The 18,941-nt window shown below is 44.0% G+C and overlaps 1 protein-coding gene across 4 annotated transcripts in view; it reads right to left on the reverse strand.

Moving 5' to 3' along the window:
• Window positions 1–18,941, reverse strand: part of LOC111951877 (spectrin beta chain, non-erythrocytic 1) — a 134,318-nt gene that overhangs the window by 11,250 nt on the left and 104,127 nt on the right. For all 4 annotated transcript variants that reach the window (XM_023970175.2, XM_023970174.2, XM_023970176.2 and 1 more), the window contains 10 exons: window positions 18,600–18,884; window positions 13,741–13,871; window positions 12,467–12,671; window positions 11,995–12,369; window positions 10,111–10,355; window positions 3,708–3,846; window positions 3,432–3,516; window positions 3,133–3,329; window positions 1,774–1,874; window positions 813–867 (listed from right to left, as the gene is read on the reverse strand). In XM_023970175.2, the coding sequence (XP_023825943.1) occupies window positions 813–867; window positions 1,774–1,874; window positions 3,133–3,329; window positions 3,432–3,516; window positions 3,708–3,846; window positions 10,111–10,355; window positions 11,995–12,369; window positions 12,467–12,671; window positions 13,741–13,871; window positions 18,600–18,884 (1,818 nt within the window). The remainder of the gene's footprint in view (window positions 1–812; window positions 868–1,773; window positions 1,875–3,132; window positions 3,330–3,431; window positions 3,517–3,707; window positions 3,847–10,110; window positions 10,356–11,994; window positions 12,370–12,466; window positions 12,672–13,740; window positions 13,872–18,599; window positions 18,885–18,941) is intronic.

Genomic DNA, 18,941 nt, shown 5'->3' on the forward strand with positions numbered 1-18,941 from the left:
ATCAGTTACTGCAGCTACCATCTATCATCAGCTACCATCTATCAGTTACTGCAGCTACCATCTATCAGTTACTGCAGCTACCATCTATCAGTTACTGCAGCTACCATCTATCAGTTACTGCAGAGCAGGTCCAGCGCTAAGCAGTCCTCAGTAGTGTTTGATCTATCAATAAAGGTACCAGTCGGTTTGAAGCAATATGAAGGTAGAAAAGATTAAAGCACTAATAACTAACCTATTAAGCAAAACAACTCTGATCATCTAATTATCCATGTTCAGTCCTGCAACATCCGCTGTGATAAAATAAGATTAGGTGAATAAAAAAACGGCAATACAGGAAACTGCAATCAGCAAAGCTAATTTGCATTCAAACGCATTACGCAAATAAAAGAAAAAGGAATACTCAAGGTAGGATAAGTATAGTGTTTTGTAATGGACATAGGATAAGGTATAGTGTTTTGTAATGGACATAGGATAAGGTATAGCGTTTTGTAATGGACATAGGATAAGGTATAGCGTTTTGTAATGGACATAGGATAAGGTATAGCGTTTTGTAATGGACATAGGATAAGGCTAAATGGTAAATGAGGAATAAGTGTGACTAACTAACTGTCAGAACCATTGGTGGGGTGGGGGGGTGGGGGTCAGGGGTGGAGGGGTGTACAGTCCTCTCCCTGTGGTGGGGGCAGGGGGTTCAAAGGGCAAGGGAGGCATTGGGGGGTCACGGTCCAGCCCGCCCGCCTTTCTCGCCCAATCCCAGTCCTGCGGGTTTGAAAGCTGGTGTACTTTTGGTAGGCTGGGGAGCGGTAACTAACCCGAGGGGAGTCCTGGTCCGATGGCAGTCCATTCAGAGACACCTGCTCACCCTCCCTGTAGGGACGACACACACAGAGACAACAGTCAGTCTCAAACATAGTGCAATATAAACACACTGGGACATTCATAACACACAGACAACAGTCAGTCCCAAATGCTGTATCTATAAACACACAGAAAACAGTCAGCCCCAAACATCACACCTAAAGGTAGACTCAGAAATGTGATGTAAGTGCACAAAGTAAACGCCATAGTGGGTTAATTTCCTCTCCTTCTAAGAGCATTGCAGCGCGGTTCAACTTCTCCGTTGTTTTGGCCTTGTAGCACGCACATGCGCAGATTCTGTGTGTGACTGTATGAGAGCGAAGTCTTGCATCTAACTCATCTCAATATCTGCGGTGCTGCTCAAGGCAACGTCATTTCACTGAGTCTACCTCTATGTCTGTTTATAGGTTTATTCAGATCCCCAGGAGCTTTTGCAGAAGCAGCAGCTACTCTTCCTGGGGTCCACAAAAAACACAAAATATAACAAGTAACAAAACACTGATAGACTGATCAACAAGGACAGCCAAACAGATGTAAAACACAACCATATACAAACAAAACAACTAAAGAATAACATGTGTAGATTGAGTGTGTTAGAGTGTGATAGCGTGTGTGTCTGCGTGTGTGTCATTTCACAGTCCCTATTATGCCATGAGATATTGTTTTATACATTTCTTTAAGGTCATTCGGCTGTTTTCTTGAGTAATTGGAGATGGGTGATCCATGTGATTACGGCTCTGAATAATACTGTGCAAAATACTTTATAGTATTTATAAAACACACTGAGACAAACATAAGACCAGAATAGAGCATGCCTGCTCAGTCTAAACACAGACACAGAACAGACGCACTAAATAAGTCATGACAGACAGACCAAACAACATTTTAGTATGGTGCTCCAGGCTTTTCTCTCACCTCTGCTGTGGCGATGTATCGTCCGTCTGGGTCTCTGCAGGTGGCGGATTCCTCTTCCTCTCTTCCTCCTCTTGCTGTCTTCTCACTTCCAGTAATTCCATCTACATCGCAAACCAACGCACAAATCATTAATGACCAACCTAATTAGTCAGATTGGAATTGAGAAACTAAAGAAATTTCATTAAGTCAATTTGACTGATAGACAAATGAGATGAGAGATTTGGAGAATGTAGTGGAAATTCTACCTTTAACTATTAATGAGGAGAGGCAAAAATCAATAATCAATCAAGGTATTAGTTTTATTAAAAACGTATTATAATAAGGAGGCTGGTTGCCCCACCCCCGCAGGAGAAGTGGAGTGAGAGCCCACTGAGTGGCGTTAGCTTCTGGGTTATATACTATCTCAAGATAGGTCAGGATAGGCGCAACCTCATAGATGACGTACAATGGTTCCAAACATCAACCCCACACATCCTGTGCCAGACCTTAGGCCCCAAATACAAAGAACTTGTTGTTTTGTTCAGTACTTAGGACATTTGTTCTCTCCCCTAGTTCAAGGTGGAAACTATCTCCCCCTAGGCGGAGGTGACTGACGCACCGACACTGTGGAGACAAGTGATTGGTTCCCCATCACTCACGCCATCCTTTCACATGGTTTGCAATAAAGACACAGTTCATATATGGAAACAATGTTTCCTTCTGACCTCCTTTGCCATAATCCCTGCTGATATTCTGCATAGCAACAGGGACATGTGACAGACACGCCTGACTTCTCCCCTCTCTGGACCCCAGGTGACTGAGGCCCATATGAGGGAGGAAGTGCAGCTGCCAACCCCAGAGTCCGAAAGGAGATTCTAATGACAAGTGCTCAACAGTTCAATCATATAAGCATATTCTGCCGATAAGACATCTTAATTATCTTGGTTACCTAGCTAACACTGATTTCTCCACCACAATCTTTCCCCAGAAACAGGCTCCAAAACAGAACAATAGCTTGGTTACTGGTGTGCAGGATATAACCTTTACTCTGTCTAGGATCAAGAGGAACCAGTCAGTTTCTGTCATATTATTGGCTGAGCGGCCAGACATCATGGGTTACTCTACACACACAGAACAGTTAAAACAGGCCTCTCTTAATGTGCACACACACTTATCTTATAWKAGTTTGTTTCTTTAACTATCTCAAGCCCAAAGCCAAAGCTTAAAGAAGGAGATTTTAGTACACAAGCATTAGTAGGGTTTAAAATAAAATTTCCCTCACCAGATGGATGCCTAATCTAATTAAAAACTAAATTGAGTTATTGTATGACTGGTTTAACCTACAGCCCTGTGAGTTGTGAACATCCCCTGTCCTCTCACCGTAGTCAGCCGTTCCAGCGCTGAGAAGCGCTCCTCCCAGGTGGCAGCGGACTTCTCAAAGGCCTCGTGTCTCTTGATGAGTTTCTCCACCTCGTCCACGTTCTGACCCATCTCCCTGCTGGACAGGTACGGCTCCTGTCCCAGCAGCCATGACTCGGCCACACCCGCATCCCTACCAAACTGGTGCACCTCCAGAACTGGGCAGAAACACAGCTAGTCAGACAACATGGCAGTATAAAGCAACAGTTACACAGTAGCTAATACGGTGCAACAGACTGAACACGATTTGATAGAATTACCCAATCTTAGCCACTCCCATCTGTCCTCCCACTTGTCAATCATGTCTTTCCTTTTGTCTGTCAACTGTAGTAACTTCTCTTTGATCTGAAATTGAAGGGACATTTAGTTTTAACTGAGGCTAAGAACACCATACATGTAATGACACACCACAACACTAGAGGGAGCCATATTTCCATCCGGAGACAAAGAAGTAGAACGAGGCAAAAAAGAGAAACAAAACAGAGGAGGGAAGTAACAGTATCTGTCAGGGTGTTATGACATCGTTGGCCCCTCACCTCCTCTAATGCATAGTGTCTCCTTGCCAACAGGGACTTGCCCAGCTCAATGCAGTTGGTGAAGCTGTTGTTGCGGGCGTCGATCTCAGCCTTGATGCCTTGGTGGTTGTTCATCAGGAGCTCCACGGACGACACGTCCCTGAGGACACAACACAATTAGAGGCGTGTCACAGCTAGAGGTCGACCGATTAATCGGAATGGCCGATTAATTAGGGCCGATTTCAAGTTTTCATAACAATTGGAAATCGGTATTTTTGGACACCGATTTGGCCGATTTTATATATTTTTTTACACCTTTATTTAATCTTTATTTAACTAGGCAAGTCAGTTGAGAACACATTCTTATTTTCAATGACGGCCTAGGAACGGTGGGTTAACTGCCTCGTTCAGGGGCAGAACGACAGAGTTTTACCTTGTCAGCTCGGGGATTCAATCTTGCAACCTTACAGTTAACTAGTCCAACGCTCTATCCACCTGATTACATTGCACTCCACGAGGAGCCTGCCTGTTACGCGAATGCAGTAGAAGCCAAGGTAAGTTGCTAGCTAGCATTAAACTTATATTATTAAAAAAACAATCAATCAATCATAATCACTAGTTAACTACACATGGTTGATGATATTACTAGTTTATCTAGCATGTCCTGCGTTGCATATAATCGATGCGGTGTGTATCGTTGCTCCAACGTGTACCTAACCATAAACATCAATGCCTTTCTTAAAATCAATACACAGAAGTATATATTTTTAAACCTGCATATTTAGCTAAAAGAAATCCAGGTWAGCAGGMAATATTAACCAGGTGAAATTGTGTCACTTCTCTTGCCAACAAATACACCATGACAGCGCAATACACAAGGGGTGGAACAGTGGCAAAGGTACCCACAGGACAAACAGAATAATATTAGTCTGAGGAGAGATTAAATAGCATTAATACAACAAAAATAATTCTAAACACACCTTTAGTTTACAAAGTTAAACAGATGTATTTTTTCTTCATAATAAGCAGGAGTAATATTCTTAGATCAGAATGACAGCAGAGTGTACTTCTATCCATGTCACTAAAGACCTGTCTCTTATACACATCTAGATGTGTATAAGAGACAGGTGTATATGCAACAGTTTGGGCCGCCTAATTTGCCAGAATTTTACGTAATTATGACATAACATTGAAGGTTGTGCAATGTAACAGGAATATTTAGACTTCTGGATGCCACCCGTTAGATAAAATACGGAACGGTTCCGTATTTCACTGAAAGAATAAACATTTTGTTTTCGAGATGATCGTTTCCGGATTCGACCATATTAATGACCTAAGGCTCGTATTTCTGTGTGTTATTATGTTATAACTAAGTCTATGATTTGATAGAGCAGTCTGAGCTGTGGTAGGCAGCAGCAGGCTCGTAAGCATTCATTCAAACAGCACTTTCCTGAGTTTTGCCAGAAGCTCTTCACTGTGCTTCAAGCCTATCAACTCCCGAGATTAGGATGGTGTAACCGATGTGAAATGGCTAGCTAGTTAGCAGGGTGCGCACTAATAGCGTTTCAAACGTCACTCGCTCTGAGACTTGGAGTAGTTATTCCCCTTGCTCTGCATGGGTAACGCTGCTTCGAGGGTGGCTGTTGTCGATGTGTTCCTGGTTCGAGCCCAGGTAGGAGCGAGGAGAGGGATGGAAGCTATACTGTTACACTGGCAATACTAAAGTGCCTATAATAACATCCAATAGTCAAAGGTTAATGAAATACAAATGGTATAGAGAAATAGTCCTATAATTCCTATAATAACTACAACCTAAAACTTCTTACCTGGGAATATTGAAGACTCATGTTAAAAGGAACCACCAGCTTTCATATGTTCTCATGTTCTGAGCAAGGAACTTAAATGTTAGCTTTCTTACATGGCACATATTGCACTTTTACTTTCTTCTCCAACACTTTGTTTTTGCATTATTTAAACCAAATTGAACATGTTTCATTATTTATTTGAGGCTAAATTGATTTTATTGATGTATTATATTAAGTTAAAATAAGTGTTCATTTAGTATTGTTGTAATTGTCATTATTTAAAAAATAAATAAAAATAAAAATCTGCTTTTTTTGGTCCTCCGATAATCGGTATCGGCGTTGAAAAATCATAATCGGTCGACCTCTAGTCACAGCAAGACAGAGGAGTGTGTCACAACAAGACAGAGGAGTGTGTCACAACAAGACAGAGGAGTGTGTCACAAGATAAGAGTAGTGACACAAGACAATTAGAGGAGTGACACATCAAGACAATTAGAGGAGTGACACATCAAGACAATTAGAGGAGTGACACATCAAGACAATTAGAGGTGTGTCACACACACACACTGAACATATCAAGGTCCCAATGTCCTTTGCTTAGGTTACCAGGGGTTTAAATGACCCATGAAATGCTAGTTAACATGCTAGTGTACGTTTTCTAAAACCACAGGTACATACAGTCAAGACAGGATGACCTGACACCAAGTGTATTTCAGTGGACTACAGCCGCTCACATAATGATGTTCCCCCCTCAGAGACCTATCAGATTACCCTGATCCCTGGGACCATTCCAATGTCAGACTAACCACGAGGCAGGATAGGGTGTTACTCCTTCAGACAGTGGAAACAGAGCAATGCAATTTCTGACAAACCAAATCTTTCCATTTCTCTCTCCTACCTGCTTTTATCACCATTCACCTCAGTAGCCAATCCATCATTCTCTTTCCTTTCTTTTCCTCCTGTTTTTCTCTTGCCCTTTACCTGACATCCTCATTAGCCCACTTCGTCTATCTGTCGGTCTCTTTCTCCCTCTTGTCTTTTCCCTTTCTGTCTCCTGGTGTCTCCCTCTCATTCTCTGTCTCCATGTTAAGCTGCTGGCTGAGATTCAGCTGAGAGGCACTGAAACCAGTTGCCAGATAAGGGCTTGATGTGCTGCTGTCTCCCTGAGAGGAGGACATTGAGGCATTGTGTATACACCATTTTCTGCAGGTGCATTTTCAGTAGCTATAAAAAGGACCAACTGTCAGTGGGAATACATTCAGCTGAGCCATCTGCTGAAAACCTGAGCTGCTGAAAACCTTGCTACAGCATTAACCCATAAGAGTCTAAGCCCAGTCTAAGATGGGGGGGATCCTACTAAGCTATATGGAATTGTTTAAAGAAGGTCATACCAAAGATCATTTGCTATTTTTTGAAGACCCCTTAAAGTACCAAAGTAAATAAACACACATACATACACACACACACTGCATTCGGAAAGTATTCAGACCCCTTCACCCAAATTTTGTTATGTTACAGCCTTCTTCTAAAATTGATTAAATTTAATGTTTTCCTCAATCTACACACAATACCCCATAATGACAACGCATTTTTTTGCACATTTATATATAAAAACTGAAATACCTAATTACATAMGTTTTCAGACCCTTTGCTATGACACTCGAAATTGAGCTCAAGTGCATCCTGTTTCCATTGACCATCCTTGAGATTATTCTACAACTTGATCTACAACTTGATTGGAGTCCACCTGTGGTAAAGTCAACCGATTGGACATGATTTGGAAAGGCACACACCTGTCTATATAAAAGGTTCCACAGATGACAGTGCAAGTCAGAGCAAAAAACCTAACCATGATGTCAAAGGAATTGTCCGTAGAGCTCCGAGGCAGGATTGTGTTGAGGCACAGATCTGGGGAAGGGGACCAAAACATTTCTGCAGCATTGAAGGTCCCCAAGACCACAGTGGCCTCCATCATTCTTAAATGGAAGAAGTTGGGAACCACCAAGACTCTTCCTAGAGCTGGCCGCCCGGCCAAACTGAGCAATCGGGGGAGAAGGGCCTTAGTCAGGGAGGTGACCAAGAACCCAATGGTCACTCCGACAGAGCTCCAGAGTTCCTCTGTAGAGATGGGAGAAACTTCCAGAAGGACAACCATCTTTGCAGCACTCCACCAATCAGGCCTTTCTGGTCTGATGACACCAAGATTAAACACTTTGGCCTGAATGCCAAGTATCACGTATGGAGGAAACCAGGCACYGCTCATCACCTGGCCAATACCATCCCTACGGTGAAGCATGGGTGGTAACATCATGCTGCAGGGATGTTTTTCAGCGGCAGGGACTGGGAGACTAGTTAGGATTGAGGGAAAGATGAACGGAGCAGAGTACAGTGAGCCTTGATGAAAACCTGCTCCTGCTCCTGGGATCTCGTGACCTCAGACTGGGGTGAAGGTTCACCTTCCAACAGGACAACAAACCCTACGCACACAACCCTCATAGCAAAAGGTCTGAATACTTATCTAAATAAGGTATTTCTGCTTCTTAGTTGTAATAAATTTGCTAACATTTCTAAAARCCTGCTTTTTATTTGTCATTACAGGGTATTGTGTGTAGATTGATGAGGGGAAAAAAACTAAATGTGGAAAAGTGAAGAGGTCTGAATACTTTCCGAATGCACTGTATCTATATACACACACACACACTATATGACCAAAAGTACGTAGACACCTGCTCGTCGAACATCTCGTTCCAACATCATGGAGATTAATATGGAGTTGTTCCCCCCTATGCCTCTATAACAGCCTCCACTCTTCTGGGAAGGCATTCCACTAGATGTTGGAACATTGCTGCGGGGACTTAAGCCAMAAGCGCATTAGTTAGGTCGGCACTAATGTTGGGCAATTAGGCCTGGCACACAGTCGGCGTTCCAATTCATCCCAAACGTGTTCAAGGGGCTGAGGTCAGGGTTCTGTGCAGGCCAGTCAAGTTCTTCCACACTGACCTCTACAAACCCTTTCTTTATGGACCTTGCTTTGTGCACGGGGGCATTGTCATGCTGAAACAGGAAAGGGCCTTCCCCAAACTGTTGCCACAAAGTTGGAAGCACACAATCATCTACAATGTCATTGTATGCTGTAGCTTTAAGATTTCCCTTCACTGGAACTAAGGGCCCTAGCCCAAACCATGAAAAACAGCTCCAGATCATTATTCCTCCTCCTCCACCAAACGTTACAGTTGGCACTATGCATTGGGGCAGGTAGCATTCTCCTGGCATCCGCCAAACCCAGATTCGACCGTCGGGCTGCCAAATGGTAGAGTGTGATTCATCATTCCAGAGAATGCGTTTCCCCTGCTCATGGTGATTTTAGGTTTGTGTGTGGCTGCTCGGCCATGGAAACCACTTTCATGAAGCTGCCAACGAACAGTTATTGCGCTGACGTTGCTTCCAGAGGCAGTTTGGAACTCAGTAGTGAATGTTGCAACCGAGGACAGATGATTTTTATGTGCAAAGTGCTTCAGCACTCGGCGGTCCCATTCTTTGAGCTTGTGCGGCCTACCACTTCGGCATGAAATTGTGTGCTCAATTTTATACACCTGTCAGCAACGGGTGAGGCTGTATGAGCCGAATCCATTAATTTGAAGGGGTGTCCACATACTTTTGTATATTTGATGAAAACATTAAATGGGCCTTATTGCTATTAGCCGAAACAAACACAATGAATAACAGATTCACTACACGGAACAACAGCTAGTCCCCAAAAAATTATCAATTTTTTTTTTGTTCTGAAGTGTCTGCCCTATATCTAAGAGACATAAGAAAGATCAGGAAACATTTATGTTTTTTGTTGTACATATATTTAACCTCTTATTTTTGGCACTAAACAGTCTCCATATACAGTACTTCCATAAATGTTTTCAACTGGTACCGGGGGACATTCAGACGAGTCTTGTGAGCCCTGTGGGCGTTCCGTGTGTCTCTCACCTTTCCAAGGAGGGGTCATATTAGTGTGTACAGACAGAAGTTGGAAGATCGGCTGTACCGACTTCAGACGAGACCYAAGAAGCTTGTGGCAGTCGTAGAGAAAAACTAAGAACACCACCGTGTTTGTGCGAGTCTCATCGTTCCATCTTTTTCATAATAGTTTGTAGGCCAAATCGTTCAGACGATTTTCGGGATGCCTCATGGTCTGAGAAACTCCGCTCTAGCTCTGTCACCTTTCATCGCAGATGAGGAAGTGCAACATAAAGTAGGCGGATGCTGTGGATTGAGATGCATCCAATGATCTCCCTAGCTTAAACTGACAGATTTCTAGCGATTTACACAGGGGCATGGACATCAACCTTAGGGGGTTTTAATACAGAGGGTTTCATAGGGTGAGCTAGTGAGGATAACTTTGCAAATCACAACAATCAGAACAGACCATTGAGGATTAGATACATAAATCTGGACTTGAGCTGTCGACCACAAGCTGCTTACAGAAAACTACAGAGATTATTCTCACTTTTTCTGGCTTTTCTTGGAGTCAGTAAGAGAAAAAAACATGCACTGAAATAATGTCAAGCTATTTTTTTTTAAGTATCCGTATGAGGCAAAACTGTTTCCCGTCAGGTTCACAGTACCTGGGCTTCTCCTGAGCCTCGATGAGGCGGATGACGTCCTCCATCCAGAGCATGAGGTCTCGCACCATGCTGAAGAAGCGAAACTTGTCGCCGGTGTCGAGCAGTCTGACCCTGCGGCCGTCGCAGGCTTCCAGCAGGGTCCTCCAGGCCTCCAGCACCTCACCCTCTCTCTTTTGGATGTCATCAGCCTTGTCTCCGGCGTAGGCAGACTGCAGACGCACAGCATCTTCCTGCAACGTTCTCACCTGGGGAGGGAAAGAGACAAGTCTTATCTATGATTTACATTACAAATCTGTGAAAGATTCACCTTTTGTTTAGGCTGTAATATAACTGCTTTACCCCCTTGACCGAGAACACAATCTCATTTTTATTTATGTTTTATTTATTTAACTAGGCAAGTCTGTTAAAAACAAATTCTTATTTACAATGACGGCCTACCATAAGGCAAAAGGCCTCCTGCGGGGATGGGGGCCTGGGATTAAAAATAAATAAATAAATACAATATAAATATAGGACAACACACACATCACAACAGACAATACAAAATAAAGAGAGACCTACGACAACATAACAAGGCAGCAACACATGACAACAAAATGGTAGCAGCACAAAACATGGTACAAATATTATTGGGCACAGACAACAGCACAAAGGGCAAGAAGGTAGAGACAACAATACATCACACAAAGCAGCCACAACTGTCAGTAAGAGTGTCCACGATGGAATCTTTCAATGAAGAGATGGAGATAAAACTGTCCAGTTTGAGTGTTTGTTGCAGCTCGTTCCAGTCGCTAGCTGCAGCAAACTAAAAATACGAGCGACCCAGGGATGTGTACTTTGGGGACCTTTAACAGAATGTGACTGGCAGAACGGGTGTTGTATGTGGAGGATGAGGACTGCAGTAGGTATCTCAGATAGGGGGGAGTGAGGCCTAAGAGGGTTTTATAAATAAGCATCAACCAGTGGGTCTCTCGACAGGTATACAGAGATGACCAGTTTACAGAGGAGTATAGAGTGTAGTGATGTGTCCTATAAGGAGCATTGGTGGCAAATCTGATGGCCGAATGGTAAAGAACATCTAGCAGCTCGAGAGCACCCTTACCTGCCGATCTATAAATTACATCTCCATAATCTAGCATGGGTAGGATGGTCATCTGAATTAGGGTTAGTTTGGCAGCTGGGGTGAAAGAGGAGCGATTACGATAGAAGAAACCAAGTCTAGATTTAACTTTAGCCTGCAGCTTTGATATGTGCTGAGAGAAGGACAGTGCACCGTCTAGCCATACTCCCAAGTACTTGTATGAGGTGACTACCTCAAGYTCTAAACCCTCAGAGGTAGTAATAACACCTGTGGGAAGAGGGGCATTCTTCTTACCAAACTACATTACCTTTGTTTCTGAGGTGTTCAGAACAAGGTTAAGGGTCAGCAACAACCTGGGGAATAGTTACATGGGAGATGAGGGGGTATGAATGAGTCAATTGGAAGCTGGGGATGATTGTGGCCATGATAGTTTGAGGGACATATTGGAAATTTATCCAGGACACCAGGGTTAACACCCCTACTCTTACGAAAAGTACAAATGGGATATTTAGTGACCACAGAGAGTCAGGACACCCGTTTAACATCCCATCCAAAAGACGGCACCCTACATAGGGCAATGTCCCCAATCACTGTGATGAGGCATTGGGAACTTTTGGGGACGGGAAGTACCTCCTACTGGCCCTCCCACACCACTTCCAGCAGCATTTGGTCTCCCATCCAGGGACCGACTAGGACCGACCCGGCTTAGCTTCAGAGGCAAGCAAGCAGTGGGATGCAGGGTGGTATGCTGCTGGTTACCTGCCGTAGTAGGTGTTTTGGTCTTTCTGGCTACATTGTCATACCTGTGTCCCCAGGGCCTGGATGTCGTGTTCAAAGGTGGTGTGCATCCTCTGCAGGGTCTCCACTGTGTTCTGGTCTCGGCCCAGCTCCTCAGGCAGCTTCTTGTGTTTGTCCAGGATGCGGTTGAGGATCTCCTTGGCGTCATGGTAGAACTTATGCAGCTCAAAGGACGCCGCCAGGATCTGCGTGCGTGTGTCGATTAGCTCCAGCAGGTCGGCCCACGCTTCATTCAGCCCGTCCTTCCACTCCGCGATTGTTGCTGCGTCGGTGTGGCCCGAGTTGATGAGCTCGTCCGCCAACTGGTTGACAGTGTCCACACGCTCCTGACCGATGTTGCCCGTGTCGCGAGCAAACTCACGGAAACGCTCCTGAAGCATCTGCAGAGGGAGATTATCACAGCAAAGTGAGAACGCACATATTCCGCTAGATACTCTGGCAACAGGGGAACATAAGTGGCATGGCTGCACTACATACCGTGACATGTTCATAGTCCTGTCCCAGCTCATGTGACCCAGCCACTACTTCCCTTTCAGCGATCCACTGCTCCAGGTCATCCACCTCCCTGTTGAGCTGGAACAGACGGAACCTCTCGTCCAGCTTCCCCCTCCTCTCCTCCGACAGGTCCTTGAGCCCCGCGTACAGCTTATCCACCTGGGACTGACGCATGCCGATCCGCTCACTACACAGCAGGAGGAGGAAGAAGGAGGCAGGGTAGGGGGTTACGATATAGGATATACATGATCCTACCCTCACTCTCTTCTGTGATGCTAAACTGTCAAGTCTTAACCTCTGGGTGGTTAAATCCTACTTCAACTCAACAGGAATGGAGATGAACCTTACAGTGATCTTAAGTTAGGTGTCTGGTCTCTGACCACTCTGGGCTGGGTTTAAACCCTTAACATTCTTTAGACTGAAATGGGTGGATATGATTATGGTTTAAACTTCCAAATTTCACTGGAGGTGGTCTTTAACCCTGACACGGAACCCAAACTGGCTGCGCGCGTTCGCCATCGTGCATAAATTTATTTTGCCCCCCCCCACACCAAACGCGATCCCGACACGCAGGTTAAAATATCAAAACAAACTCTGAACCAATGACATTCATTTGGGGACAGGTCGAAAAGCATTAAACATGTATGGCAATTTAGCTAGTTAGCTTGCACTTGCTAGCTAACGTTAATTTGTCCTATTTATCTAGCTTGCTGTTGCTAGCTAATTTGTCCTGGGATATAAACATTGAGTTGTTATTTTACGTGAAATGCACAAGGATCTCTACTCCGACAATTAATCCACACATAAAACGGCCAACCGAATCGTTTCTAGTCTTCTCTCCTCCTTCCAGGCTTTTTCCTCGTTTAAATGATATGATGATCGCATCTAAACTTTCATTGTATTACCACGACTACCGGCAAAACAGTTCGTCTTTCTATCACCCACGTGGGTATAACCAATGAGGAGATGGCACGTGGGTACCTGCTTCTATAAACCAATGAGGAGATGGCACGTGGGTACCTGCTTCTATAAACCAATGAGGAGATGGGAGAGGCAGGACTTGCAGCGCGATCTGCGTCAGAAATAGGAATGAGTTCTATTTTAGCCCTTGGTGTCGCAGACGCTTGTTGGCACGCGCGAGCAGTGGTGGCGCAATAATTGAATAACATGGATTTCTAAATGTATTTTGCGACGCTCGCGCATGCGACGTGTCCAGTCTGGTCAGCATGTGAGGATGAGCCGCTGAGACCCCTCACCTTTCAGGGTGTCCGGCGGCCGTCAAGCCTCTACTTGTCTGGGACAGCTGGTGGACAGTTTCAGCGTAGTCTTCCACAGCCTGCTCCAGTATCTGGTGCTTCTTCAACATGGCCACAGAGCTCTGCTCATCCTACACACACACACACACACACACACACAGAGAGAGAGAGAGAGAGTCAAGGTACAGACGGGGACGGCACAGACCGTACACAGGCACGGTTTGGTATACTATGATCTATAAGGCCATTTTGGGAAAACTGCCAAGCTATCTCTGTTCTTCCTTGATAAGGTCAGAAAATAAATACGAATCACGGTCTTACTCCTACCAGTTCCTAAAATCAGAATGGATCATGGCAAAATGTTTTAGCTACTCAGCTCCGGGTTCTTGGAATTCTCTCCAGACCCGCTGGAGGAGTTTAAAAGTTTGGTTGACTCACATACTACTGAGGAATGTGATTGACATTAGGACTTGATGCGGTGGTACATATGATCGATTTATTTATACAGCCTGTACTTGTATCTATGACACTTGTATGTTCCTTTAAATTKAAATGCATGTTTGTCTACGTGAATATTATTATTTTTTGAATGGTGAATGTCTGTAAGTTGTTACAGTATGTCTGATATTTGTCGCAAACATTGTTACCCCCCTGCTGCTGTCTTGGTTGGACCAGGTCTCTCTTGAAAAATGTAATTTATGTCAATGTGACTAACCTGGATAAATAAAGGTTAAATAAATAAAAAATACAAATCAGTGTACAGGGCACATTATCAACTAGAGATAGACTAGTCTCACAGAGATCCAGTCCTGTGGTAGGAGAATATTAAGGGTCAAGGAGCATCCAGCCTACTAAAGGACATGAAAACATGAACGGGAGGCCTACTCTCTGCCTACTCACCTTCCACACCCAATATCCCAGCATGCCACAAAACTATGTCGGAAGGCCCTGTTTGCCCAGGTCGCTGCACACATCGTTTACCCTTCACTGACTTCCTCATTTCTCCCTGTGATAAGGACCCACCTCTGCCTGACAGACCAACAACTTACCGGGCAACAGTCACAGTCCTACCAAGTGAAGAAATACCCCTTGTACAGTACCAACCAGTCCTTCTCCTATCCAGCAGCTTGCCTTGTAACAAAAAAGCAGCTTGCCTTGTAACCACACCCCAGTTCCTATTAAACTCTGCCGCTCCTAATGATCCACCCCAACAAACTACTGAAGTGCAACCCACCAGTCCTAACCAAAACACACATTGTATCTCTACCAAAGACAGCTGCTCATCCAGTCAGGCCCAATCCCCATCATCCTGCCTCCCCCGTCAGGCCCAAACCCCATCATCCTGCCTCCCCCCGTCAGGCCCAATCCCCATCATCCTGCCTCCCCCCGTCAGGCCCAATCCCCATCATCCTGCCTCCCCCCGTCAGGCWCAATCCCCATCATCCTGCCTCCCCCGTCAGGCCCAATCCCCATCATCCTGCCTCCCCCGTCAGGCCCAATCACCATCCTCTTACATCCTCCATTAGGCCCAATCACCATCCTCTACATCACATCAGGCCCAATCACCATCAACCTACATCACATCAGGCCCAATCAGTGCGCTGAATACATTTGGCCTGTCACCTAAAACCCTAACAAACTTTTACAGATGCACAATTGAGAGCATCCTGTTGAACTGTTTCACCGCCTGGTATGGCAACTGCATCGCCCACAACTGCAAGGCTCTCCAGAGGGTGTGCGGTCTGCACAACGCATCACCGGGGGAAAACTACCTGGTCTCCATGACACCTACACCACCCGATGTCACAGGAAGGACAAAAAGATCATCAAGGACAACAACCACCCGAGCCACTGCCTGTTCACCCCGCTACCATCAAAGCTGGGACCGAGAGACTGAAAAACAGCTTCTATCTCAAGGCCATCAGACTGATAAACAGCCATCACTAACACAGAGAGGCTGCCGCCTACATACAGACTCGAATCATTTGCCACTTTAATATATTGAACACTAGTCACTTTAAATAATGCCACTTTAATAATGTTTACATATTATTAAAGTGCCTGTAATCTGGTTCAGGTTATTAATCAACCTACCAAACACTACAAGAACAAGATCATCCACATGTATCAATCCCATTTTTACTAATGCCGTAGAACTTTGTTCTCAAGCTATATCCGTACCCATTGGATGCAGTGATCACAATATTTCATATATCCAGGAAAGCCAAAGTTCCAACAGCTGGGCCTAAGATAGTATAAGAGATCATACAAAAGATTTTGCTGTGACTTATGTGGATGATGTTAAAAATATTTATTGGTCTGATGTGATAAATGAGAAGGATCCAGATGCTGCACTTCATAAATTTATGAAATTGCTTCCTCAAATGATTGATAAACATGCACCTATTAAGAAACTGACATTTAGAACTGTTAAGGCTCCATAGATTGACGAGGAAACTAAAAACTGTATGGTTGAAAGAGATGGGGCAAAAGGAGTGGCTAATAAGTCTGGCTGTACATCTGACTGGCTTACTTACTGCAAATTGAGAAATTATGTGACTAAACTCAACAAAAAGAGGAAGAAACTGAATTATGAAGCYAAGATCAATGATATAAAGAATGATGGAAAAAAAACTTGAGTACTTTAAATGAAATTATGGGCAGAAAGACAAATTCAACTCCATCTTTCATCGAATCAGATGGCTTATTCATCACAAAACCATTTGATGTTGCCAATTATTTTAATGATAATTTCGTGGGCAAACTTAGGCAGGAAATACCCACAACAAAGAGTGAGCAATTACATTCATGCATAAAAAAACAAATAAAGAAAAGCAGTGCAAGTTTGAATTCTGTAAAGTTAGTGTGGGAGAGGTGGGAAAATGATTGTTATTGATCAATAATGACAAACCTCCTGGCATTGACAACTTAGATGGAAAGCTACTGAGGATGGTGGCTGACTCTATAGCCACGCCTAACTGTCATATTTTTTTATCTGAGCCTAGAGGAAAGTCTTTGTCCTCAGGCCTGGAGGGAAGCCAAAGTAATTCCGCTACTCAAGAGTGGAAAAAAGGCCTTTACTGGTTCTAACAGCAGACCTATAAGCTTGCTGGCCAGCAAACTGTTGGAAAAAAATTGTGTTTGACCAAATACAATTCTATTTCTCTGTAAACTAATTAACAACAGACTTTCAGCATGCTTATAGAGAAGGGCACTCAACATGCACTGCACTGACAAATGACTGATGATTGGTTGAAAGAAATTAATAAAAAGAAGATTGTGGGAGCTGTAATGTTAGATTTCAGTGCAGCCTTTGATATTATTGACCATAAACTGTTGTTGAAAAAACATAAGTGCTATGGCTTTTCAAACAGAGCTATCTATCTAATAGAACTCAAAGGGTTTTCTTTAATGGAAGCGTCTCTAATGTCAAACATGTAAAGTGTGGAGTACCACAGGGCAGCTCTCTAGACCCTCTACTCTTTTCTTTTTTTAGTGACCTGCCACTGGTATTAAACAAAGCATATGTGTCCATGTATGCTGATGATTCAACCATATACGCACCAGCAACCACAGCTAATGAAGTCACTGAAACCCTTAACAAAGAGTTGCAGTCTGTTTTGGAATGGGTGGCCAGTAATAAACTGGTCCTGAACATCTCTAAAACTAAGAGCATTGTATTTGGTCCAAATCATTCCTTAACTGCTTGACCTCAGCTGAATCTGGTAATGAATTATGTGGCTGTTGAACAAGTTGAGGAGATTACTTGGCGTTACCTTAGATTGTAAACTGTCATGGTCAAAACATATTGATTCAATGGTTGCAAAGATGGGGAGAGGTCTAGCTGTAATAAAGAGATGCTCTGCTTTATTTTCCACCACACTCCAAAAAGCAAGTTTTGCAGGCTCTAGTTTTATCTAATCTTGATTATTGTTCAGTGCTGCAAGGAAAGACCTAGTTAAGCTGCAGCTGGCCCAGCACAGAGTGGCACGTTTTGCTCTTAATTGTAATCAAAGGGCTGATATAAATACTATGCATGCCAGTCTCTCTTGGCTAAGAGTTGAGGAGAGACTGACTGCATCACTTCTTCAWTTTAAAAGAAACAATGTGTTGAAAATCCCAAATTGTTTGCATAGTCAACTTACACACAGCTCTGACACACACTTATCCCACCGAACATGCCACCAGGGGTCTTTTCATAGTCCCCAAATCCAGAACAAATTCAAGAAAGCGTACAGTATTATATAGAGCCCTTATTGCATGGAACTTCCTTCCATCTCATATTGCTCAAATAAAAAGCAAACCTGGTTTCAAAAAACAGATAAAGCAACACCTCGTGGCACAATGCCTCTCCCCTATTTGACCTAGATAGTTTGTGTGTATGCATGGATATGTAGGCTACGTGTGACTTTTAAAAAATGTATGTAGTTCTGTCCTTGAGCTGTTCTTTTTTAATGGTGTTCTGTATTATGTCATTCTGTATTATGCTTCATGTTTTGTGTGGACCCCAGGAAGAGTAGCTGCTGCTTTTGCAACAGCTAATGGGGATCCTAATAAAATACCAAAACACATATATTACATTACTCATCTCATATGCATCTTGCCTATGCCGCTCGGTCATCGCTCATCCATATATTTATATGTACATATTCTTATTCTATCCCTTTAGATGTGTGTATTAGGTAGTTGTTGTGCAATTGTTAGATTACTTGTTAGATATTACTGCACTGTCGGAACTAGAAGCACAAGCATTTCGCTATACTCGCATTAACATCTGCTAACCATGTGTATGTGACCAATAACATTTGATCACCATCATCCTACCTCACATTCATTCTCTGCCCCACTGCACCCCTCACCTTGGCTTTCTCCTCTGACATCATGTAGAGCTCTTGCTCGCTCATCCAGGCCTCGGCTTCAGCAGCATCAAAGTAGTACTGTTGGGCCTTGTGGGCCTCCTCCAGGCGTCCATGGCGTTTGCCCGTCTCCTCCAGAATCTGGGCCCACAGGCGCCGCAGGTCGGCCAGCCGTTGGTGGATCCCCTCGCCGCTGAGGCTGTCGTCGTCATCCTTGAGGACCTGCTGGCCCCGCTCAAAGATGTCATCACAGCGGGGCTGGTGGCCCTGGATCTCCTTCTGCAGGGTCTGGTGGGGGAGAGATCAAAGGGCAGCAGGTCAGAATGAAGTCAGCTGCTTTAAAAG

This window comes from Salvelinus sp. IW2-2015, linkage group LG25 (genome assembly GCF_002910315.2).
Source record: "Salvelinus sp. IW2-2015 linkage group LG25, ASM291031v2, whole genome shotgun sequence".
Classification (NCBI taxonomy): domain Eukaryota; kingdom Metazoa; phylum Chordata; class Actinopteri; order Salmoniformes; family Salmonidae; genus Salvelinus; species Salvelinus sp. IW2-2015.